General features: G+C 49.6%; 1 protein-coding gene across 1 annotated transcript in view; it reads right to left on the bottom strand.

Moving 5' to 3' along the window:
* Window positions 1–310: 310 nt before the first annotated feature.
* The window catches only part of ano10a (anoctamin 10a), a 27,249-nt gene continuing 2,423 nt past the window's right edge, over window positions 311–25,136 (bottom strand). The window contains exons 2-14 of the mRNA XM_086219255.1: window positions 23,597–23,749; window positions 20,916–21,113; window positions 20,404–20,538; window positions 19,473–19,592; window positions 19,114–19,298; window positions 17,848–18,232; window positions 16,975–17,030; window positions 16,828–16,902; window positions 16,505–16,693; window positions 15,659–15,850; window positions 14,875–15,003; window positions 9,439–9,555; window positions 311–1,876 (exon numbers count right to left, since the gene is read on the bottom strand). Coding sequence (XP_086075381.1) covers window positions 1,835–1,876; window positions 9,439–9,555; window positions 14,875–15,003; window positions 15,659–15,850; window positions 16,505–16,693; window positions 16,828–16,902; window positions 16,975–17,030; window positions 17,848–18,232; window positions 19,114–19,298; window positions 19,473–19,592; window positions 20,404–20,538; window positions 20,916–21,113; window positions 23,597–23,732 — 1,959 coding nt within the window. The 5' untranslated portion in view covers window positions 23,733–23,749 and the 3' untranslated portion in view covers window positions 311–1,834. The remainder of the gene's footprint in view (window positions 1,877–9,438; window positions 9,556–14,874; window positions 15,004–15,658; window positions 15,851–16,504; window positions 16,694–16,827; window positions 16,903–16,974; window positions 17,031–17,847; window positions 18,233–19,113; window positions 19,299–19,472; window positions 19,593–20,403; window positions 20,539–20,915; window positions 21,114–23,596; window positions 23,750–25,136) is intronic.

The following is a 25,136-nucleotide window of genomic DNA, read 5'->3' as shown; positions in this document are numbered from 1 at the left end:
GCAGGATCGACAGACACCGTGAATCACCTGCGCCTCTCACACACACACACACTCTTGTACTTGTATCATTGTTAGGACTTTCATTGGTGTCATACATTCCCTAGCCCCTCCCCCAACCCTAACCATCTCAACTGACTGCCTGACCCTAACCTCGACCCTAAAACCAAGTCTTGACCTTCAAACGGGCCTTTGAAGAAGTGAGGACCAACAGAGACATTTTAATGTCCTCACTCTGTTGGTTAAATACGTTTTCTAGTCCTCAATGTGTAGCAAGTACAAGAACACACACACACACACACATGCTTCTTCCTTGCAGCTTTATTGTTGATATACATGGAGCCTCCCAGGACTCAGCTGAGTCCCACACCAGGTTCAGTCCATTCAGGAACAGCAGATTAGTTGGAGAGCAGATAAGCAGACCCTGACTGCAAGGCACCGGGGGTGTAGCTTAGGCTGGTCTCAGGCATCGGGTTCCTCTAGGCCCGGCATCCCGGCAGAGACCTGAAGGTGCCACCGTAACCACGGGATCACAACTATCACAAGGACGCCAAAGCAAAGCCAGACGTGGGACGCCGGAGGACGACAACCACCATAATCATGAGTGCACTCGAAGCAGAAGTCTCCGTTATCAAAAACACACGGGGTTAAAAAAAAAGCATAGAAGAAGAAACAGTGATTTAACGCAGTCGATTATTGAGCCGCTGCGCATTTGTTCACACAGTGATTTCCTAACGGATCTTTTGTTCTGCTCATTTGGTTTCTTTGTTTCCCGAAAGTTTCCTAATGTTGATTCTTGGAAATGTTCTTTTCTCTCTTTACCAATACGAACCAATACTAACCCATCGTAAACCAATACTAATCAATACTACATCATTGATTTGAATTACTACTGATTACTTGCTGAACTGCACATTCGTAAACTTGCAAAAACACAACAACCTAAAGATCTTCAGCGCTCTCGTGGAAATACGGCTGACGGAGGGTGATAGAGGCGCAACTTTGGTAAAATACAAGGAAAAATTGTAAATAAATAAACAAGCACATGCATAAAAACTAAAAAAGTGTAACCTCGAAATAAACCTCAGTAAATGTGAGAAGAAAAGAACAGATCAATGAGAAACGTGTGAAATAAAACGTTTAGTCAGTTTTCTTTTTCCGTGCATCGTTCAAGATTTTCTTCTTCATCTGAATGTTGATCTTCTGGGTCTGTCATTCCTGCATGTATGAAGGAAGTTCCGTCCTCCGTAGACATTATAATCAGCGTAGTGAAAGATGATGTCAGTCAGTGATGAAGTCGCCGCCGCCGCCGCCACCTTTCATCTAAACATCCTGCCCAAAGCTAAATAACAGAAGACCTGCGGCAGGAGAACAAGTGTACAGCATCGTTCTGTGATTGGCCTCTTACAGTAGAACCTTCCGGTCCACAACACTTTGGTACATCAGCTCTGTGGTTCCTCCGCCGCTGTAAACTCTGACGCCCTGAACGCAGTCAGGATATTGCACATAATAACAAACAGACACAAAGAAACAACAGTGGTGTTGCTACATACAGACGGATGACAAATTACAGGAAACACGAAACCGAGGCCCTGGTGTTATCGGCCCATGAGGTCAAAGGTCAACTCTTCCTACAGATGTTCCTCTCGTCTGAGTCTGGATGATCGCCGTGGTCGTTCACACAGCTCTCACACCTGTCACTCACTAAATCAGGGTTGTCCTTTAATCTGTCATCCGTCTGCGCATGCGAAGAGCGAGTGTTGGTGTGATGGAGCGACTGCTGCACGCCGCCGCCATCGAGGGTCCGGGTCAGTATCTGCAGTCTCTCCTGGGCTCCTCACTGGAGGCTCTTACTGAGCTCCGAGGCTTCCAGCATTTTCTGAAACACACAGCAGAGACAGAACACACTCAGTCCACAGAAGGGTGCAGGGGGGGAGAGAGGGAGAGAGAGAGACTGTGTGTGTGTGTGTATACGTCTGTTAGCTTGGATCTAGCTGGCTGGTGGACTGGACTCTGGATCACACAGAAACACAGAATCCTGATATTTTGGCCATGAAGAAGAAGGAATGACAGGCCACGCCCACATCTAGAGACGCTCATTTGGGCAGAATCACTTTTCAATCGGAGGCTCAGCCTGGCTGCAGGTCTGATGCCAGCTTATGGACCAGGGACGTGGGGGGGCTGAAACCCTCCAGCAGTAGACGGCAGCTGGCCCAGACTCCGGGGTGATACCAGGGTTCACCTGGAGGAGCCTGAGAGTGATTCAGATGACACAGGTGTGATCCAGGCGTCTGAAGCTAACCCACGTGGGACGGTCCCAGAACCAGTTCAGAGTCGTTCTGTCCACCAAGGACGTGTGTGCAGGGCGCAGCGACAGTCAAGATGTGTGAGGCGTGTGAATGACCTCCAGCTCAGTGAATGACAAACCTGCTCAGGGGTTGGTGACATCACCATGACTAGACATCTGGTCCTCCTGGAACAGGCTGGAACAGGTAAACGTGTTACGGTCCACACCCTGATGTGAGACAGTGGGGAGAGACTCTGACGGAGGGAGAGTCCAAGTCAGACCACAGCTGACTGGAGGTCAGCGGGCTGACACTGGACAGCCGTGACGGCGAGGACGAGCTTGGACCAAACATGGTGAAGCTGACGGAAGTTGTCCATCGTCCCGTTTTTAAGGATGTAGTTTTACATGCTCTCCCCCATCTGGTTTGAGAGGGAGATTCTGTAGACCTGCGTGTCACTGATCCAGAAGGAACTGAGCGGCGCAGGAAGGAATGAAGTCACCAAGGCAGCGCGTACAGAAATGGACGGGACCAAAAACGGAACCCTCGGTTTACGAGGTCAGCGTGATTGATGGTATTCAGGTCACACAGTCGACCAACGTTGGTTCATGTATGAATACAACGAGAAGTCCTCTTGTCAGGTGAGGACAAGCGTGCTCAGACCAGGACTCCAACCCCAGACAGAGCCAGTGCCCCAGGTGACCACCCCCCCACCCTGGTGCTGGCCTTTGGGGCGACTGCCTGGCAGTGTTGACTGTGAGGTTCTCCGTGGGTGCCCTGGCAGACTGGTAGCTGCCACAGTGGAGGTCCACCTGGGTCCTCTGCACTCTGGTTCAGCAGACTTGATGAGCACATTCTAGGAGACCAGCACCACGGAGCCAGTACCCCCTTGCTGATGCCGAGCTCATCCTGATGTAACCAACTTCTGATCAGACGCTGGACAGGTGTTTCCCCGTCTGTCAGGTGTCCACCTGGCTGGGTTTGTGCCACGACACACAGCAGGGGGACGATGGGAGTCAGGGTCTCCGCTCAGGGTCCTGGAGCTGAGCCGGTCCTTACTTCTGGCTCCATTCACTACTACGACTCCACATGGCTAAGAGCTGCTAACACCAAAGTTGCTACAAAGAGTGTAAAGGTCATCAGGGTCACACTGTCTTGCACCACAGAGGGTAAATTAAGACGAATATGAGGATTAAGTCTTGATGGTTAGTCAAACCAGTGGCTCCTCTTATTGGAGGTGAACTCCAACCCAAGTGGATGTGCTGAGTCATGCGTGCCACACCCTTCTGAGTCATGCCCATGCCGTCCTGCTGCAGTCTTAATCTTTGTTATCAGAGTGAAAAATGAAAAACCATCTGGTTTTAGTGATGATCCCAGTCATAAACCCACCTGTCACACAGGGACGTGTGTTAGGGCGCAGATTCACCACAAACCCATTTAAGTTCTCCTTATTAATGATTAATGATGACTCAACAGTTCTCACACAGCTACTCACCCTCCATGGAGCTGTCGCTGCAGAGCCAAGAAACCAGAGGAACACTGGTCACCCCATTCATCAAACATGGTACGCCCCAGGGAAATGAACACAACCTGCCTGTCCTCCTCTCAGGAACCTTTATTGAACATTCCGGCAAAATCACAGGAGCTTGGCAGTTTGGCGAGCGGCGCGCGGGACGCTCAGGAGTGGAAGACGAGGAAGGATTTAACGTTCACGATTAAAGTAAAGTGGAAAGTGTCATGAGATAACTTTATTGTGATTTGGCGCCATATAAATAAAACTGACTCGACTTGACACACGCGGACGCCGCACGTCAGCCACTGCATCAAAGTAGGAATGCCGTGTTGAGACAGCTGCAACACGCATTCCTCTCACTTTTATGGACTAAAGGAAAAACAGCGGCTCCAAAGTCATCCAGTGATGATGATGATGTCATCGTCTTCCTGGCTCGACAACAGCCAGGTTCTGGACCGATCCTATTTTACTAAAAGAGGAGAGAAACGAAGAGTTCCTCAGGCAGGAGCTGAACCCAGCCAACTGAGCCTGAGGTGGGGCAGGAGGAGGAAGCCATCAGCACTGCTGACTCATCGTAGCCGCTGGTTAGGAACTCAACAGGTCAGCGTTTAAGAGTCGCTGACAGTCATTTGTCTGCCATTGTTTTGATCCATTCCATCCATCCATTGTCTTCCGCTTATTCCTTTCTATTAAGGGTGGTGGGGGTGGAGCCTATCCCAGCATCAACGGGCGAGAGGCGGGGTTCACCCTGGACAGGTCACCAGTCCATCGCAAGGCCAACATAGAGAGACGAACAACCATTCACACTCACATTCACACCTACGGTCAATTTAGAGAATCAATCAGCCTCGTCCCCAAACTGATGTCTTTGGACTGTGGGAGGAAGCCGGAGTACCAGAGAGAACCCAGCAGGAACAGGGAGAACATGGAGACTCACCCAGAAAGACCCCGTGCTGCAGCTGGGGCTCGAACCCGGAACCTTCTTGCTGGGGGGCCACAGGGAGGACCACTGCTCCACCGTGCAGCCCACTATTAGGGCCTGAGCCTGAAGTACCAGGCTCAGGCCCTATCATCATAAAAACACTACAAACACCCACTAACCAGTGTCCCCCCCCCCCCCAACACCCATGAGGCAGCTGGGCCAGACGGCCTGGAGCCGGTTTTCACATCCACACCATTCAAAACCTGGTCCTGGACTGTTCTTGCTGTCAATGAGCGCCCAGTATGAGCATCATCTAATTTCACCCCCTGAACATGCATGAAATTCACTGAAATTCACCACACTTTTCTGGTCTGGCTAAACATTCACTAATCTACAAAAAAACACCACAAAAGTCTATAGCGCCACCTAGGGAGCCACACAACTAAAAGATAATTTTTTATAATTTTCAGCGCTATAACTCCTCCCATGAATGCCCCACAGACATGGGACCAACACCATTGGACTCGTCTCATCAAGATGAACAATTCCTACACTCTGACCCCTCACCTGTCTCCAACAGAATGTCCACAAATTGGACAAAACTGTCAAAATGAGGACTTTTTTTACTCCCCGAACAAAATCTATCTCCTCCAAGGCCGTTAATGCTATCGCTTCCAAACTTTCACACATTTCTCTCCCAAATGTGCTGATTAAAAGTTATTAAAAGTTTTTATCTGAATTACTGGGTTTGGATTTTACAAGCCGTCAAAGTGGGGGAGACACGTTTCAGCTTCCAATGGAAGTCTATGGGGAGACGGTGTCCTCTTAGGGTTCATACTGTCAAACAAACGCTTCTCATGTCTACACCATCCATCCCACAGCTCTACCAACCACACCACTGCATTCCTGACAAAAACCCCTACAAGAACATGGTGTTCTGTGTCCCTCTGGACCAGCGTATGCCGACTTCTTCCTCTTGTCCCACTCCAGTCCTGGTGCTCCTCCTCTCTCTCCACTCTAGCACAGATCAAAGACAGAGCAGTGGGGGAGGGGTTCTTAAAGGGCCAGCTCTCAGCTCTGCTCTCACTCTAGCACAGATCAAAGACAGAGCAGTGGGGGAGGGGTTCTTAAAGGGCCAGCTCTCAGCTCTGCTCTCACTCTAGCACAGATCAAAGACAGAGCAGTGGGGAGGGGTTCTTAAAGGGCCAGCTCTCAGCTCTGCTCTCACTCTAGCACAGATCAAAGACAGAGCAGTGGGGAGGGGTTCTTAAAGGGCGAGCTCTCAGCTCTGCTCTCACTCTAGCACAGATCAGAGACAGAGCAGTGGGGGAGTGGTTCTTAAAGGGCCAGCTCTCAGCTCTGCTCTCACTCTAGCACAGATCAGAGACAGAGCAGTGGGGGAGGGGTTCTTAAAGGGCCAGCTCTCAGCTCTGCTCTCACTCTAGCACAGATCAGAGACAGAGCAGTGGGGGAGGGGTTCTTAAAGGGCCAGCTCTCAGCTCTGCTCTCACTCTAGCACAGATCAAAGACAGAGCAGTGGGGAGGGGTTCTTAAAGGGCCAGCTCTCAGCTCTGCTCTCACTCTAGCACAGATCAAAGACAGAGCAGTGGGGAGGGGTTCTTAAAGGGCCAGCTCTCAGCTCTGCTCTCCACTCTAGCACAGATCAAAGACAGAGCAGTGGGGAGGGGTTCTTAAAGGGCCAGCTCTCAGCTCTGCTCTCACTCTAGCACAGATCAAAGACAGAGCAGTGGGGGAGGGGTTCTTAAAGGGCCGGCTCTCAGCTCTGCTCTCCACTCTAGCACAGATCAAAGACAGAGCAGTGGGGGAGGGGTTCTTAAAGGGGCGGCTCTCAGCTCTGCTCTCCACTCTAGCACAGATCAAAGACAGAGCAGTGGGGGAGGGGTTCTTAAAGGGCCGGCTCTCAGCTCTGCTCTCACTCTAGCACAGATCAGAGACAGAGCAGTGGGGGAGGGGTTCTTAAAGGGCCGGCTCTCAGCTCTGCTCTCACTCAAGCACAGATCAAAGACAGAGCAGTGGGGGAGGGATTCTTAAAGGGCCGGCTCTCAGCTCTGCTCTCACTCTAGCACAGATCAAAGACAGAGCAGTGGGGGAGGGGTTCTTAAAGGGCCAGCTCTCAGCTCTGCTCTCACTCAAGCACAGATCAAAGACAGAGCAGTGGGGGAGGGGTTCTTAAAGGGCCAGCTCTCAGCTCTGCTCTCACTCTAGCACAGATCAAAGACAGAACAGTGGGGGAGGGGTTCTTAAAGGGCCAGCTCTCAGCTCTGCTCTCACTCTAGCACAGATCAAAGACAGAACAGTGGGGGAGGGGTTCTTAAAGGGCCAGCTCTCAGCTCTGCTCTCACTCTAGCACAGATCAAAGACAGAACAGTGGGGGAGGGGTTCTTAAAGGGCCAGCTCTCAGCTCTGCTCTCACTCTAGCACAGATCAAAGACAGAACAGTGGGGGAGGGGTTCTTAAAGGGCGAGCTCTCAGCTCTGCTCTCACTCTAGCACAGATCAAAGACAGAGCAGTGGGGGAGGGGTTCTTAAAGGGCGAGCTCTCAGCTCTGCTCTCACTCTAGCACAGATCAAAGACAGAGCAGTGGGGGAGGGGTTCTTAAAGGGCCAGCTCTCAGCTCTGCTCTCACTCTAGCACAGATCAAAGACAGAGCAGTGGGGGAGGGGTTCTTAAAGGGCCAGCTCTCAGCTCTGCTCTCACTCTAGCACAGATCAAAGACAGAGCAGTGGGGGAGGGGTTCTTAAAGAGCCAGCTCTCAGCTCTGCTCTCACTCTCTGATCAGACTCAGGCTTCTAACTCCTAAACTACAAGGCCTCCACACTGGACCAGGACACCCTGGGATTCAGGCCAGGGCTCAGGCCCTCACAACGCTGCTTGTTTTGATCCATTTTCTGTAATTCAATCAGAGCAGGATCCAATCTGCTGGAGACGGCTCTGACACTCGCCAGGAGACGGCCCGGGAGAACGTGCTGCCAAATATCAGGAAGGGAACTGTCAGCTAGCTGCTAGCAGCTAGCATGGATTCATTCATCCGCGTCCAAACATTGCAAAGACCATGCACCCCAAGTGCAGGGTGCCTGGGTCGGTCACGTTCCAGGCATCAACAAACTGTTCCACCATTCAGTCGAGCTGCAAGTGTTTTTTACTCCCATATTTCTCAGACCGTCTCACAGGTGGAGAAGCCCAGCGTGGCGGTCCTGGGTTGGCGTGGTGATGCCACTGCCAAATTCTCAGAAAAGACAACTTATGGAAGTGAAATCAAGATTATTTCCTGGGAAACCGCTTTGATGGACATTCCTGCAGTTTGGAGGCCAAACTGGTGACATTAGAGGCGTTGCGTTGTCTGATAGAAATGAACATGTGGGAGTGTCCAACACTCACCTGTCAATCATCCTGCTGTCAGTCACACCTGTCAGGTGGAGGTGAAACTCTCACTAACAGGAATTTTAACACATTTGGAAATGCTAGCTGTCAGAAAGAAACTGTGAGTGTGAGACAGTGTGTGAGTGTATGAGAGTGTGTATGTGTAAGTGTGTGTGAGGGTGTGAAGGTGGTTGAGTGAGTGTGGGAGTGTTTGTGAGTTTGAGAGTGTATGTGTGTGTGTGTGTGTGTGACATCTCAGCTCTTTGACTTGAACTCATGAAAAATGGGAGTCAAAACAAAATGTGTGTGTGTATGTGTTCTAGTTGTGTGTTGCTACTGTGACAGTAGAAATGTGTCCGCTGGTGCGATCTGATAACAGGTTCCATCAGTTTCTACACGTCCCCGTCTGTCCATCAGTCTCTCCTCCTGTCTCTCCCTCTTTATCTCTGTCCCTCTCTCTCCTTCTGTCTCTCTGTCTTCCTCCATTCTGTCTTTGTCTCTGTCCATCAGTCTCTCCTCCTGTCTCTCTCTTTTTATCTCTGTCCCTCTCTTTCCTTCTGTCTCTCTGTCCTCCTCCATTCTCTGTCTTTGTCTCTGTCCATCAGTCTCTCCTCCTTTCTCTCTCTCTTTATCTCTGTCCCTCTCTTTCCTTCTGTCTCTCTGTCTTCCTCCATTCTCTGTCTTTGTCTCTGTCCATCAGTCTCTCCTCCTTTCTCTCTCTCTTTATCTCTGTCCCTCTCTTTCCTTCTGTCTCTCTGTCTTCCTCCATTCTCTGTCTTTGTCTCTGTCCTGCTCTCCTGCTCTCTCTCCGTCCCCACTGATCCTGGATCTGCTCCACCTTCCTGCCTGGTAAAGGAAGGTTCTGGTGGCTGCTGTTGCAGGATGTGCTGCTGATGGAGAATTGTTGGGTGGAGGTTCATTGAAGGAGGGAGGTGCTGGACCTGCTCTACTTGGACAGAGTCAGGACAGAACTTTGGTTGGGATTTGGCGCTGGACAAATAAAACTGACCTGACTACAATTCAATAATTCCATTCGTCAGACGCTTTTGTCCAAAACGACTTACAACACAAGCAAGAATCTAGACAGGAGGGAAACCCTGAGTAAGAAGACAAAGAGCCATCACTGAAACATGATCTCGCAAACCCAGCTGACGGGGTCACGTGATGCAGGTAGACAGGTCACGTGATGCAGGTAGACAGGCCACGTGATGCAGGCAGACATGGAGGGGAGAGTGAAACTGATATGGTGAACTTGTTCGCCAGCTGTTTTTGTTTGTGCGGACGTTATAAATAAGAGAGAAAGAACCAAATGTGATCCAAACGCACTCAGGTGGTTTTACCTTTTTCTTGAGGGCCTCCAGGGACTCGAACTCCAGGCGGGCCAGTTTGATCTGGATGTGTTTGGGAACATCTGGGATGAGGTAGGTCAGGATGAACTTGAAGGCCAGCAGCCCGTGCTGAAACACAGGCACAGCAACACAGGATCAGACTTCAGGCTCTTTCAGCTCTTGTTCGAATCCTCTTCATCAGAAAGCTGGAAGGAAAACAAGTCTGAGAGAGAGACTGAGGTGATTACAGCTTTATAGGGTTGTGTCCCCCCAGCAGGGCAGAGGGGAGAGAGGAGGGGAACGCCATCAGACACAAATGATGAACGGATACATGATGTAACAGGCAGCCTGAGGGAGGGAGGCTTGGTACCACTTTTTCAGACCCAGTATGAATACTTGAATTTGGGTACCTGTGGATCCAGAGTACTGATACAAGTACTTAGTAATACCCCGCAACAGGCTGCTGATGCACTTTTCTCTAAAGTCGTGCAGCAGAGCTCGCATGGAGTGTGTGACGTAGGGACGGCTGGGAGTCACTCCAGCACTCTGGGAGGACGTGGAATCCTGCTGGACGGCTGTCTCCGGCTGCCTCCAGGAGGATGGTGCCGTTTCCTGCTGCTAGCACTAGCAAGAGCAAACTGTTTGTGTAGAAGCAGTTTGTTTTCACTCCTCTTGACAACTTAGCGCAGCAGAATTTGCCTTCTTCTCACAAACATCTTCAGACTTGTGCCCCTCACCAAAGATGCGACTGTCAAGCTGCTGTCACATGGTACCACAGTCGTTCCATGAGCGCCGGTATGTGCGCCTCACATCGGACCGATACCTGACACCGGTGTCGGCCCGCCGCTCGCCTGAGGGGAAAGTTTAACTGTTACTTTTTCCAAATTTTCCATAGTCATGTTTGATGATAAGTGTGATTGGTTCAGGTGCTGGATGAACATCTGGATTACATAAGAGGTCAGAAGACCGCCACCTTCCATCATTACTGCTGGTAAATGTTCTCCTCAGGGCTCATCTGCTCGCCACTGAACCAGCATGATTTCCCATGAAGACTGTGGGGAACACACTCGCCAATATGTATGCTGAGCAAACACACACACACACACACACACACACACACACACACACACACACACACACACACACACACACACACCAGTCCATCTGGACAGCTGCCAGCTGCCATCAGCAGCTCTGACTCATCTCATCACAGTAATGGACTCACGTCGGCTGCAGATGTACAGTAAGGAATCGTGAGAGCAGGCGAGAAGCCCAATCTTGCCCAACAACGAGCTTCGGCCTCATCGAACTCCCCAGACAAATGATCAAGTGGTGACACTTTAGTTTGGAGAAGTGGTGCAGAGTGGCGGACTGAGAGGGATGTTTCAGGAGACATGAATATTTATGGCTGCTTCCATTCGTGACCGACCACCTGAAACTGAACGTTATGCGAGAACAGTTCTCACTGGTGGATCTGCACCAGTTTGCCATGTCAGATTCACCAGGAATGTCATGAGGAAACACTTGTAACTGTACTGCAGCAACATGAGGCCCGAGAAAAGTAAAGGAGCAGAACCGATGCCCTCAAAATACCACAGGAGGTCCGCTGTCCGTCACAGAAGTAGAGGAGCTCCGTTCATTTCAAGAGGAAATTTAGAAAAATTGCAATTAGGTTTCCTTTCCAAACGGCTGAGCCCTCCATCACACACACACGGTGGTGAAACTCGTGGAATTACGGTGCTGAGAGATAGACGAATGAGATTTACTCGTACTGTGATCGCTGTCTCAGCTGGTGATGAGTGCAGGAAAAGAAAGAAATGTTTTAATATGAAATGCCACACGCGACAGATTCAACCAGCAGGAGGGGCCGGGGGGCCGGGGGGGGCCAGGAGGACTCAGCGCACACCACACATTCACTTTTCCTAAATTCGCCCGTACAAATGAGTCTGTGCATTCTGTGCTCTGGCATCAGGCATCCGCTCACCAGCTCTTTCTTCATGTTCTGTCCTCATTCTTAACTGTGTTTTGAGCAACTGTCACGTTAGCAACGGCTAAGTTAGCAATAGCGAAGCTGGCAAAGGGACCTCGGGTCCTGCTTCACATGGGTGGTGTTCAGACCTGAGGCGTGTTCAGACCTGAGGTGTGTTCAGACCTGAGGTGTGTCCAGACCTGAGGTGTGTCCAGACCTGAGGTGTGTCCAGACCTGAGGTGTGTCCAGACCTGAGGTGTGTCCAGACCTGAGGTGTGTCCAGACCTGAGGTGTGTTCAGACCTGAGGTGTGTCCAGACCTGAGGTGTGTCCAGACCTGAGGTGTGTTCAGACCTGAGGTGTGTCCAGACCTGAGGTGTGTCCAGACCTGAGGTGTGTCCAGACCTGAGGTGTGTTCAGACCTGAGGTGTGTCCAGACCTGAGGTGTGTCCAGACCTGCATGCACCTGCGTGCCGACTGATCCCATCACAAGTGGGCAGCTGAATTTACACAAATTACCACTTCCCTTCAGATGCACTGACAGAGCATGAGTACAAATCAGCCTTGAGAAGTTCTCTCACTCAGCACAGCAGCTCGTCCGCTAACTAAGAAATCCCTGATCTCAGGGGCTTGTCAAGTTGATTGAAAGTGCCGAGTAAACAGCACTTGGTTGAGTGCTCGTGCTTCCAAGTCTAATTTATATTTCTGTCTTCAGCAGCACAAGGCGGGACGCCGGTGGAGACTGGAAGGTCTGACCATTACTCCTGATTTGTCTGACATCATGAATGTGATGGGATCCAGATGTCCGTTTGAACGGAACAAACTCTATCTTATTATTCTTCTTGTCCATCTGCAATTGCCTGCTCTAATGTGCTGGATGGTAACAGGAAGGAATGGCTGACTCAGGTTCACAACACACACACACACACACACACACACACACACACACCAGACAGGAGGAGGACGGTGCCTCACCTCGCCTCATCAGGTGAGACTAACAAAGCGGGAACATCTCACTTTAGGCCAGCGAGCAGGAAGTCAGGTTCATTTCAGTCTGGAGAGGACCAGGATGGAGGAGAGGTAGCAAGCTACCCTGCTAACACCGGGGGGCACTTAACAAAGCAAAGGGGATGGTACGGACTCTCTTGATGAATTCTAGGTGTGTTGTGGGTGGAGCATTAAACCAATCGGAGCGTAGCTGTGGGGAGCGTGTGGAGCTGGTGGAGGTCTGTATCTGCTGCAGCCTGGGAGACAAAGCCAAGCAGCAGTCCAGTGCCTCTGAAATGGTGCATCTGTCACTTCTGACCATGAAAAACTGATAAGAGAGATTTGAGTCTGCAGGACGACGCCGCCGGTGACCTTTGTGACCTTCCTCCATTATGCTTTGGGTTTTCAATAAAGTTATGTCAAACTGAGGACTGTGAAGCCTCAATCTGTGCTGCCACAAGCTGAGGAGGCAGCAGCCTGGATGTGCCCCCCCCCCGTTCACTCTACTATCATTCATCATCTGCAGAATTCAGACACTGATCAACCTGAGAATAAGACGATGAAGTCCAGCACTTAGCAACCAGCTGCACATCAGTGAGCGAACCTCCCTGGTGGAGACGCAGAGGCCCTGCTGACTGAAGATCACGCGTGTCACTTCTGCCGTCACCAAGAGACTCCATGTCTGATGCGTCAGAGGAAACCTGGTAGGATGTTCACCATTCTGTGAGTCAGCGTAGTTCCCTGCTGCCGGTCCACAACAACCAGCCACCTCACACTTGAGTCAGCAGAAACGTAGTCACGTGTCAGGTTTCTATAGTAACCATGGCTGTATACGTCCCGTCGTCACTGCTCTGCGTTCCAGTGAATTGTCATTGCAGAGTCATGTGATCCCTGTTGTCTGTCCTTCCACATGGCAGGTCATGTGGTTTTCTCAATTTCCTCTACGACTGGATGGCGCTCATTTGAATGTGTCAGTCTGACAAACCACACGGGAAGCACTTCTAGCTTCGGACCAGTCAGCAGAGCAGTTAGCAGCAGCTCACTCGTCTCACACAGCACAGAACAAACCAGGAAGACAACCAAGCAAACCTGTCTGCTGGCAGACGGCCCAAGGCCTGTGGTGAGTGAGCCAGTAAATCAGCTCTGGTGAACAGAAGTTGATGATCTTACAGGTTTAGTTCATCAAGATCATCTTCACTAACGAACCCTCTGACGATGCTGGAAGCCTGGATGCTATGGTTAGCAGTGCTAAGCTAACGTTAGCCTATGAAGGAACTACACCAGGGTCACATGACCTCAAGGTCACCACCACTAAGCTTCAGGCTTCTTGTGTATCCCCTGATGACCTTTAATGACCTCCATGACCTCTGCAGGCTCCTTCAGACTCTTGTTAGCAACCCAGGTTTATGGGGCTTACAGCAGTTGGTTGTTGTGTTGTCTGTTCACCAGCGAGGTTTCTTAAAATGAAGATGTGTTTATTGATGAATTGATTGGGTTTCGAATTAGTCAAGATAAAACAGGTGAGCCTCATTCAGCAGTCGACTTGTCAGTACTACAACAACAGCAGTGACCGCAGGGCCTCCAGTTACTGGGACGTGTGTTAGCCTGAACACTTGAGGAAAGGAAGTCAATCACACAATCACAATCACGAGTTGCTCCCAGACGTGAGAGGGCGGTACCGTGCAGCTCCCTGAGTGCAGACCTCGTACTCAGTCAAACATGCGGATGATCGATGTGACCTAGTTTATGTCTCAGCAGCAACATAGAGTCAACTTAACCTCAGGGGCTTGTTAAAGTGACAGAAACACACAAATATTTGGCCGGTGGTCATGTGACCTTATGTAACACCTCCACACACTGCCCCCCCCCAGACACCAACAGTGACAGGTCCCACACTCTGCCTGTTGTCCTCTCTAGCTCACTCTACTGCTCAGATTTGTGTGGAGCTCGTTTGGTCTCTGACTCCATCTAGTGAGCAAAGTCTCCCTCAGCTCACTGCAGGAGGGAGGCCGTCACACGAGCCCAGGGGGAGGAATGGAGCTCAATGAAAGTCTCTTCTGCTTGGAGCTGGACACACCCGTGTCAGTGTAGACTTCCTGGTGCTGGTGATCCTGGGTGTTAGTTTGGGTGAAGAAGGTGACGTGACACAACACCCGTGTCCTGTTGACACCGGAGTTCACAGGTGTTTCCAGCGTCCTGAGACCTGCTAGTTTAGACAGTTTTACACCGCTGCAACTCATGGAGACAGAATCTTTGGTGTAAACTGACTTCAACTGATGGCGTGGACACTTCGCATAGAGGCAGACAGACAGAATCAAAGCCATCGAGTCTGGATACTCTGACCTCTGACCCCTGACTTCAAACTCAACTCGCAGGATGGGACAGATGGACGCAGAGAGAATGAGTCTTAGACGGACAGAGAGGTTTCTGACACAGGTTCTGTGTTTGTGTTGAGATGTGAAACATGATAGTGGGTTTGTGTATATTTTTTACCTCAATAGCTACGGTCCACAGTATGAGCTGCATGTCGGACTCCGCGAAGTACGTCTTGACTTGTGGAGACATGCCGATCAGTGCACAGTTGGTCACAACCGCCATCACGCTCATGGCTTCAAAGGCCAGCTGAGCACACAGAGAACAAGCACGGCTGTTAGCGGCCAGGCGCGTCGGACCGAGTTACACAGCTTCTGGCTTGTTAGAACGATGGGTATACTACTGTCCTGAACTGTGCTAACAACATGGCGGATGGAGTCTAACTCACAGCCTGACGGCTGAATGCCATCTTTCTACATGATGCTTTACTCAGAAAAGTCAAGTTCTCACAAACGTGTGTCTTGAACTCACAAAGAAGTTTTTCACTTCTTTGTGACTCCAGAGTGCAGACAGATCCAGCCAGGCGTACTTAGCTTGAAGCTAACGTCGTTCTGTGAGTAAGAACCGCCTGGTGAGAGACCTGCTGCTGCGTACGACCTGTCAGAACTCAACGTTTCAGTTGCTTCATAATTGATGCTGGAGTTTTGGTTATCACAGCCATAATAGTTACTTATTTCTCAAAGTCAACATCGGCACAAAATTGGAAAACTCCATAAAATGTGAGTTGCAGAGATATTTATGAAGAGCTTAGGGAGCCCTGTGTGAATTAGTTTGACAGGAACGTGGATGTAAAGGGGGTTCCTTCATTCATGGACGTTAAACCACAGTTTTAACAAGTATCAAGTTATGGTCTTTAAATGTTGCCTGCCCAGACTCTGCTATGGCTGTCCCCCGTATGGCTCACCTGCCAGACTCCTATGTTGGCTGCTGGGTCAGAGAAAGGCCGCTTGAACACCCAGCACATCTTGAAGGCATCAGAATAAACCTCTGTGACGTTGTTCAACACCACCAGGACGGCAGCCAGAGGGTAGACGCAGGAGAACAGACTGACATAACCGAACAGCAGGAACAGTTCCAGGTAGTCATCAAAGGTGCCCTGAGAGAGAGGGAGAGGGGGGACAGGGGGAGAGAGAGAGAGGGAGGGAGAGAGAGGGAGAGGGGGGACAGGGGGAGAGAGAGGGAGAGGGGGAGAGGTGGTAGGGAGAGGGGGGAGAGAGGGGGGAGAGGGGAGAGAGGTGGTAGGGAGAGGGGGACAGGGGGAGAGAGAGGGAGAGGGGGAGAGGTGGTAGGGAGAGGGGGGAGAGGGGAGAGAGAGGGGGGAGAGGTGGTAGGGAGGGGGGAGCGAGAGGGAGAGAGAGGAGAGGGGGAGAGAGGGGGGGGGGAGAGGAGGAGACGGGGGAGAGGGGAGAGAGGTGGTAGGGAGAGGGGGATGGGGAGAGAGGAGGAGAGGGGGGAGAGGGGAGAGAGGTGGTAGGGAGAGGGGGACGGGGAGAGAGAGGGAGAGGGGGAGAGGTGGTAGGGAGAGGGGGACAGGGGGAGAGAGAGGGAGAGGGGGAGAGGTGGTGGGGGGGAGCGAGAGGGAGAGAGAGGGGGAGAGAGAGGAGAGGGGGAGAGAGGGGGGAGAGAGGAGGAGAGGTGGCAGGGAGGGGGGAGAGAGGGAGAGGGGGAGAGAGATGCACACTCAGAACATTCTGACAGGTGTTCTGTTCTTTCATTTTCCTTCTGAAAGTGAAGGTGCAGATGTGGCTACCAAGTAGGTGGTCATTTCGGCCTCCAGCTGGACCTGCTGGACCAGAGGGAACTCCTTGTCCTCCAGGGTTCTTCTCCTCTGGACTTTGTGGATCATCTTCTTGTTGCGTCTCCGCTGCAGCCAGTAGGGCAGGAAGGCCTCCATGAACTGATTCAAGATCTGACTGGTGATCAACAAGGTGGCCAGACTCTGGACGCACACAATAACAGAGAGGAGCGCAGGAAATGACGTCAGGTCTGCGTGAACCTATCGTGTCGTCAGCTCTGTAATGACGGATGTGTTCAGAAGAGAGGAGCAGAAGATGAAGGTGGAGGAGGACCGACCTGTCTGAGCAGCACCATGTCCTGCATGACGAAGGCGATGTAGAACAGTGACGCGAAACAGTTGAAGAAGTTGAACTGAGGGGAGAAGGTGAGACGTCACTCCTTCGGTTTAGAAAAAAAAACGAAACAAAACTCATTCATACTCACAACTAAGACCTTGAGGACCAGGTGATTCTGATATGACGACTCCAGCCTGTGGTTCTCTACAACAGGACACAGAGGAAGCATCACCCCTCATTGAATCAAAATGCGTCAATTCTACCTTGACAAGTACTGCAAGTATATCAGTTTAAATATCTACAAATACGTGAACAGCAACAATTCGCCTAACAGGAATCATTATTTATGGTTGCAGACGGGTCGGACATCTGTGTCCTACAACAGCCAAAGACTAATCAATCCAAAAAGAGGAAGAAAATCTCACACTTTAAAGGTTCCAAAATAAGGAATAAAATCTGAAAAATGCTTAAAAAATGGCGGTGCTAACGCGGTTTTGTTGATCATCACCTTTCAGAGAGAATTAAATCAAATCACAACCAAGAAGGGACAGAGAGGCAGGTCACAAGCGCGGGGCAGAGCCACCGCTTCAGATTTACCGATTAAAAAGCTGCACACCCAAAGCATCCCCAGAAACTGAAGATCCCAGAGGCTCACAAACTCTCTCAGGTACCACAAAAAGATGAAGTACCACGAATAAGAAAGAAAAATACATCCTACAGAGCTGCAGGTCGGGATGTGGGGCGAGATTAAGCACCGGTGCCGAAAAAGCAATCAGAGGCCACATAATTCCTGCACCGGTCCAGTCCTGTTCAGCAGAGACGGCCTTGCTGGCAGGAATCCAGAGAATACCCGAATATAATCCAGGGTGAGTAGACGGGCCACAGATGAAGTACTTCTGTGTACACGCTCAGTTCCACATCAGTCCTCCAGGCTGTTGCAGTGAATTTCAAAATGTTGGAGAACACGGCCCCAGATTAGGAGCGGCTGGGAACGACTGAAAAAGAAGCCCCCCAGACTCACCCCACTCAGTGAGGAACTCTGCGGCGTATCTGTAGATCAGGTTCATGACCTCGATGACCACCGCGTAGATGATGCTGGGGATGAACACCAGTATTCCTGTCCAGAATGTGGGGTCCTGATCGTAGACCATCAGCGCCCACCCCTCCATCTGAAAGTAGATCATCATGATGTAGAGGGACAGGTAGAGGCAGAGCAGGACGAAGGGCAGGGACACCAGGTAGATACGCAGCTGCCTCTTGGCGTTGGGGTAGAGAGGCTCCTCACGTCCTGTCACGGGGTTGAACCCGAGAACGCCATGGAAACCGGGCCGAGGCTCTTCAAACGCCTTCTTCCTGCTCAGCGTGCCCCAGCCATAGGCGAGTGAGGCGCTGCAGCGCTTCCACAGCTGGGGAGGAGAGAGTCACACACTTTATCTCCCAAGCAGATTCCAGCACCAGGATGTGTTCAAACGAGAGGAGAAGTGTTTCTCACGCTCGCGTCTATTCACTGTGACTGTTTGCCAGCAGGGGCTCACTTCCAGTCGCTGCCATGGAAACACCCTGACAGCGGGTTTCAGCAGGTCTCCCCGTGACCAAGACATCAATCAAACCACCAGTTCAGGTCAGATCAGTCAGAGAAAACTGGTCCTGAAAGCGGACTCAGCGCTGGTTCACTTCAGCTCAGACGGAGCCTCAGTCTTGTCCTGTTCACACTATCGGGAACCTGAGACCTTCACTGCTTTGGATTATGGGTAATTTTCCCTTGAACAAGATGGTCGCGGCTACACTTGCCATTTCTGAGCGCATCTGTCTAGAGGCCCACAATACTTAACCCTTCACCTCGAGGTCCCTGAGCTCATCTGGAGTGTCAGGTGTGGTCACATAGACGCACACTCACGGGTCTGAGTTCACTCTGAGGGCTGAGAGGGACCGCGTGCGAAACGAGTGACATTCATTTCTCACTGGAACTTTGACAGGTGAAAGGTGAGTATTGCATGGTCGATCCCCTGGATCAGCGGATCTATTTCTGTCTTGGTGTCATCGACAGGATTCAGACCCGTGAGCGTGACCACTTCCTAGAGATTAGACTGGACTAGAAGCGTCCTGGGCTACAGCTCTCCCAGCCTGCTTTGTGCACCAAAACCGTCTCATCCAACAGACCATGAACGAGTGCAGATTCTCTCACCACTCAGTTTGCACAGAGTGGAGCTGCACCATTCGGAGGGATTGTGTTTCTAAGGTAAGGGGTCGTAGTGTCAGCAGTAGGTAGCAGTAGAAGGAGTGTTACCTCCAGGATGACAGTGCACCAGATCACGTTGAAAACAGCAAAGATGACATATTTGTCATAATTGTCCCAGTCAAAGAGATAGTAAGGCACCCCGATGAGAGCAATGGGCAGCAGCGCTAAGGTGAAGTACTCCAGGAAGCCGAAGTAGAGGGCCTGACCCTCCCCAAAGTAGTGCCTGATGTCATCTGCAGAGAGGACAGGGAGATTCAGTCAGTTACTGTGAGGGCGGAGGTCTAGACAAAGAAAAAGAGTTCCTCCACCTAGGCTGAGAAGAGGAGGGATATTTCCAGATATGAATGCAGAGATATGGGCCTTTTCCTCCCAAGGTTATCAGAGTGAGCGATGATTCTGCCACTTACCAAGAGGCTGAAAGGACAGCTTCACCTTTTTGTACCAGGAAAAGGAGAGTCTCTTCAGTTCCTCCTTCTCATGGAGAGGGAAGATCTGGATAAGGATTCCCTTGGACTGCATTCTGCGAACTCAAATACCAACAAGTACATCAGCATCTTCTTGTTGTTAGATTTCTGCCACCAGTGAAGCAACTTTGGTCACGTCCTCACACAATATTTAGCTTCTTCCTTTTCTTTGTCACGACTCACGACATAAACACGGAGCTGGATTTTCTAAATCAAGGACACAGACAATAGCTGGGCGTCTGCCCATTGTACACGTTGCCCCGTCTGCAGCGGTAATTTCCATTGTCTCACATTAAATACAAGTGCTTGAAAGCTCTATCACTTCATCTGTCAGTTACGGACTGCATCATTTGTAGAGAATGATTACATTCTGCTTTAACGCTGTTCGTCAGACACATAAGCTGAACGGAGGCCCTCTATCTCCACAGCAAGTTAATTGTTTCCTAATCTCCTGCAGAAATATTTCAGGGCATATAGAGAATTTATTGTTTCCATACTGCCGCCACCGAGAGCACAACAAAGAGCCGGAGGTTCAGACGCATCCGAGGAGGTGGAGGAGACGAGGAGGGAGCGAGGTGGAGGCAGAGTTCTGCCTTCTTATCTGGCAACTTAAAAGCTTCACTACTGCAAAGAAAGTGTCCCACCATAGCTGCACATCCCCAGCTGAAGCTGCTCTTCCTCCTGCTGGGAGAATAATTCTGATCGTTGAATAATAAAACAACGGCTGAACTTTTCCTAACCCTAAATAAAGACCTCATGGCCACAACGCAGCACCTCTGATGGATGGTAAAGGCACCATATATGGTCCTTCTGGTATATCCTGACATGTGACCCACACCTACTGCTGGTCATTAGCACTGGTCGGCCCACTCACTGATGGACTTGCCGGGGTAGAGCTTGGCCTGGCTGTGTCCTGGTACGTGAGTCTCATCTTTGGCTCGTAGTGTGTCCAGCTCATGTTTGATGATGTACTGACACTCGGCCATGCTGAGGAAGCCGTCGCCGTCGCCTGTAGAGACACAGCATCAGGTTACACATGTTGGGTCAGCTCAGTGACGCAGCATCAGTGGTGACGTGAGTCCAGATCGAACTGCAGTGAACCTCTTGTGCAGCCCTACCGTAATACCACTGATAGACAAGCCTTAAAATTCCAGTTGTAACCGATACCTCAAAAAGGATCGCTTATCTCAGCCTGTTTCAGAAAGAACCCAATCACTTCCAAATGTGATGAACATTTAAACAAACTGAGATGTACGAATAGCAGAAAAAACACCAACACAGCCTCAGGGTACCAAAGTCTGAGCACACGTTTCCACAGCCAGAAAAATCTCCAACACCTGTGGTCTTTAGACAGCTGACAAGCCGTCCCGCAGGACTTGAACTCACCATGAAAGTTTCTGAAGTTGTGTTTGTTGGCGCAGGTGAAGGTCCTCATAGATCCATCGGCGAACTCTTTGAAGAGACCCACGTCCTCAGCACCAGCGAGCAGCCTCTGCCTGGACGCCCCCACCAGAAACATGTTGGGGTTCTCCTTCTCCTGACCCCCGAGCCCCAGGCCCAGCTGCTCCACCAGCAGCTCCGCACCTGGAGGACCACATACAGCAGGACGCTGGAATGAGTCCTGGCACTCGCAAATAGGCAGGAACTGCTGAGTCGCCGAGTCAACGAGTTGATGGTGAAATACATGAAATCAGGTTCAGTTCTACATCAGATCCACCAGTAAACACCAGACTGGTGGATGTTGGAGGTTCAGTTCTACATCAGATCCACCAGTAAACACCAGACTGGTGGATGTTGGAAGTTCAGTTCTACATCAGATCCACCAGTAAACACCAGGCTGGTGGATGTTGGAGGTTCAGTTCTATATCAGATTCACCAGTAAACACCAGACTGGAGGATGGTGGAGGTTCAGGTCTACATCAGATCCACCAGTAAACACCAGACCAGTGGATAGTGGAGGTTCAGTTCTACATCAGATCCTCCAGTAAACACCAGACCGTGGATGTTGGAGGTTCAGGTCTACATCAGATCCACCAGTAAACACTAGACTGGAGGATGTCGGAGGTTCAGGTCTACATCAAATCCACCAGTAAACACCAGACTGGTGGATGTTGGAGGTTCAGGTCTACATCAGATCCACCAGTAAACACCAGACTGGTGGATGTTGGAGGTTCAGGTCTACATCAGATCCACCAGTAAACACCAGACCGTGGATGTTGGAGGTTCAGGTCTACATCAGATCCACCAGTAAACACCAGACCGTGGATGTTGGAGGTTCAGTTCTACATCAGATCCACCAGTAAACACCAGACTGATGGATGGTGGAGGTTCAGTTCTACATCAGATCCACCAGTAAACACTAGACCGGTGGATGGTGGAGGTTCAGTTCTACATCAGATCCTCCAGTAAACACTAGACTGATGGATGTTGGAGGTTCAGGTCTACATCAGATCCACCAGTAAACACCAGACCGGTGGATGTTGGAGGTTCAGGTCTACATCAGATCCACCAGTAAACACTAGACCGGTGGATGGTGGAGGTTCAGTTCTACATCAGATCCACCAGTAAATACTAGACTGATGGATGTTGGAGGTTCAGTTCTACATCAGATCCACTAGTAAACACCAGACTGGTGGATGTTGGAAGTTCAGTTCTATATCAGATCCACCAGTAAACACCAGACTGGTGGATGTTGGAGGTTCAGTTCTATATCAGATCCACCAGTAAACACCAGACTGGAGGATGGTGGAGGTTCAGGTCTACATCAGATCCACCAGTAAACACCAGACCGGTGGATAGTGGAGGTTCAGTTCTACATCAGATCCTCCAGTAAACACCAGACTGTGGATGTTGGAGGTTCAGGTCTACATCAGATCCACCAGTAAACACTAGACTGGTGGATGTCAGAGGTTCAGTCCTACATCAGATCCACCAGTAAACACCAGACTGGTGGATGGTGGAGGTTCAGGTCTACATCAGATCCACCAGTAAACACTAGACTGGAGGATGTCAGAGGTTCAGGTCTACATCAGATCCACCAGTAAACACCAGACTGGTGGATGTTGGAGGTTCAGGTCTACATCAGATCCACCAGTAAACACCAGACTGTGGATGTTGGAGGTTCAGGTCTACATCAGATCCACCAGTAAACACTAGACTGGTGGATGTCAGAGGTTCAGTCCTACATCAGATCCACCAGTAAACACCAGACCGGTGGATGGTGGAGGTTCAGTTCTACATCAGATCCACCAGTAAACACCAGACTGGCGGACGTTGGAGGTTCAGTTCTACATCAGATCCACCAGTAAACACCAGACTGGCGGACGTTGGAGGTTCAGTTCTACATCAGATCCACCAGTAACACCAGACCGGTGGACGTTGGAGGTTCAGTTCTACATCAGAACCACCAGTAAACACCAGACTGGTGGATGTTGGAGGTTCAGTTCTACATCAGATCCACCAGTAAACACCAGACCGGTGGATGTTGGAGTGGTGGAAAGTCTTAAAAACCTGGGTTGCTAACAAGAGTCTGAAGGAGCCTACAGAGGTCATGGAGGTCATTAAAGGTCATCAGAGGAAACACAAGAAGCCTGAAGCTTAGTGGTGGTGACCTTGAAGTCATGTGACCCTGGTTTAGTTCCTTCATAGGCTAACGTTAGCTTAGCACTGCTAACCGTAGCATCCAGGCTTCCAGCATCATCAGAGGGTTCGTTAGTGAAGATGATCTTGATGAACTGAACCTGTAAGATCATCAACTTCTGTTCACCAGAGCTGATTTACTGGTTCAATCACCACAATCACATGGAGCGATCCTATTGGCTGCTGGGGGAGGAACCAGGAGATGACCACTTCCTGTTGTTGGAGGAACCAGGAGATGACAACTTCCTGTTAGTGGAGGAACCAGGGGATGACCACTTCCTGTTGGTCTGCAAATAATACTTCAAGCCTCGTGTGCCAACCTCCTGTTGGTGCACTAATACCTGATATGCCAACTTCCTGGTTACCTCATGGCCGTATGACACAAACATGTACCAGTGAACCGACCACACAGCAGGCAGCCTGCATACCTCCGTCCTGTTGGCGGTCTCTTATCCTGCCCAGCAGCCATGCAATGGCCTCCTCCTTGGTGTCTGAGGCCAGTTCCACCACCACCAGAGGAGAGAAGCTGGAGCCACCACTGACCTCTGACCCCTGCAACATCATCACCTCTCCCAAGGCACCTGCATGAGGACAGAGAGATGAAGAGATGAATATGAATAAACATGTTGGTTACTGATACATAAACTGGTTCATCTTCAATGCTCCAGCTGTTGAAGGGCTCATTTTAATTGTTGGACAGCAGGGTGGCTTCATCTGTGAGTCAGAATCGATCAATAGTTGTTTTAACAGGTTAAATTAACTACATGTATGACTTGGAGAACAACAGACATGTCGTCAACATGCACCAATCAACTTCTTCTCATCGTTTTTGTTTTTTCTCCTCAATAACGGATGGAAACTATCACAAGTGGACAATGAATTAATTTTGAAGGAGCAGTTTGGTTCACACTGTGACTTCTGAGTCCCAGTTCCATTTTGGTCTCAGTTTGATTTGTGAATTAAAGAAGACAACATTCCAACAACAGTGAAACACTCGCTGAGCTGAAATGAAATAAGAACCTGAGTCAACTGTCCTTTGCTGTTGTTTATGGTCACCAGTGTCTGTCTGCTGTGCTGTAGAGTGTGTGTGTGTGTGTGTGTGTGCGTGTGTGTGTGTGTGCGTGCGTGCGTGTGTGTGTGTGTGTGTGCGTGCGTGTGTGTGTGTGCGTGCGTGTGTGTGTGTGCTGCTTACACAGCAGATGCAACACCATAATATTTCCTAGGAGAACAACAAATTCTGGCTCTGTGTGAACTGAACCTTCAGTTGGGAATGGATGGTGACGTCACAACCAGCTCAACCAACATTCAGGATGTTAAGAGGCTCAGATCTATAAATATATTACATGTTACTGAACATATAAATATATATATATACTGTACATATATGTTACTGATCAGATCTATAAATATATTACATGTTACTGATCATATAAATATATATATATATATATTGACATATATGTTACTGATCAGATCTATAAATATATTACATGTTACTGATCATATAAATACATATACTGTATATATATGTTACTGATCAGATCGATAAATATATTACATGTTACTGATCATAAAAATATATATACTGTATATATATGTTACTGATCAGATCTATAAATATATTACATGTTACTGATCATAAAAATATATATACTGTATATATATATGTTACTGATCAGATCTATAAATATATTACATGTTACTGATCATATAAATATATATACTGTATATATATGTTACTGATCAGATCTATAAATATATTACATGTTACTGATCATATAAATACATATACTGTATATATATATGTTACTGATCAGATCTATAAATATATTACATGTTACTGATCATATAAATATATATATTGATATATATGTTACTGATCAGATCTATAAATATATTATATATATATTATATATATATTTGAATGTATTTGTGAACATTCTCAGTCCTCCAGGTCATCGTCGTTCT

Source organism: Aulostomus chinensis, chromosome 11 (genome assembly GCF_037954235.1).
Source record: "Aulostomus chinensis isolate RoL2024-O1b breed Wild chromosome 11, RoL_Achi_v1.0, whole genome shotgun sequence".
Classification (NCBI taxonomy): domain Eukaryota; kingdom Metazoa; phylum Chordata; class Actinopteri; order Syngnathiformes; family Aulostomidae; genus Aulostomus; species Aulostomus chinensis.
The sequence above is the reverse complement of the archived record's forward strand: the minus strand, read 5'-3'. Positions and strand labels throughout refer to the sequence as shown.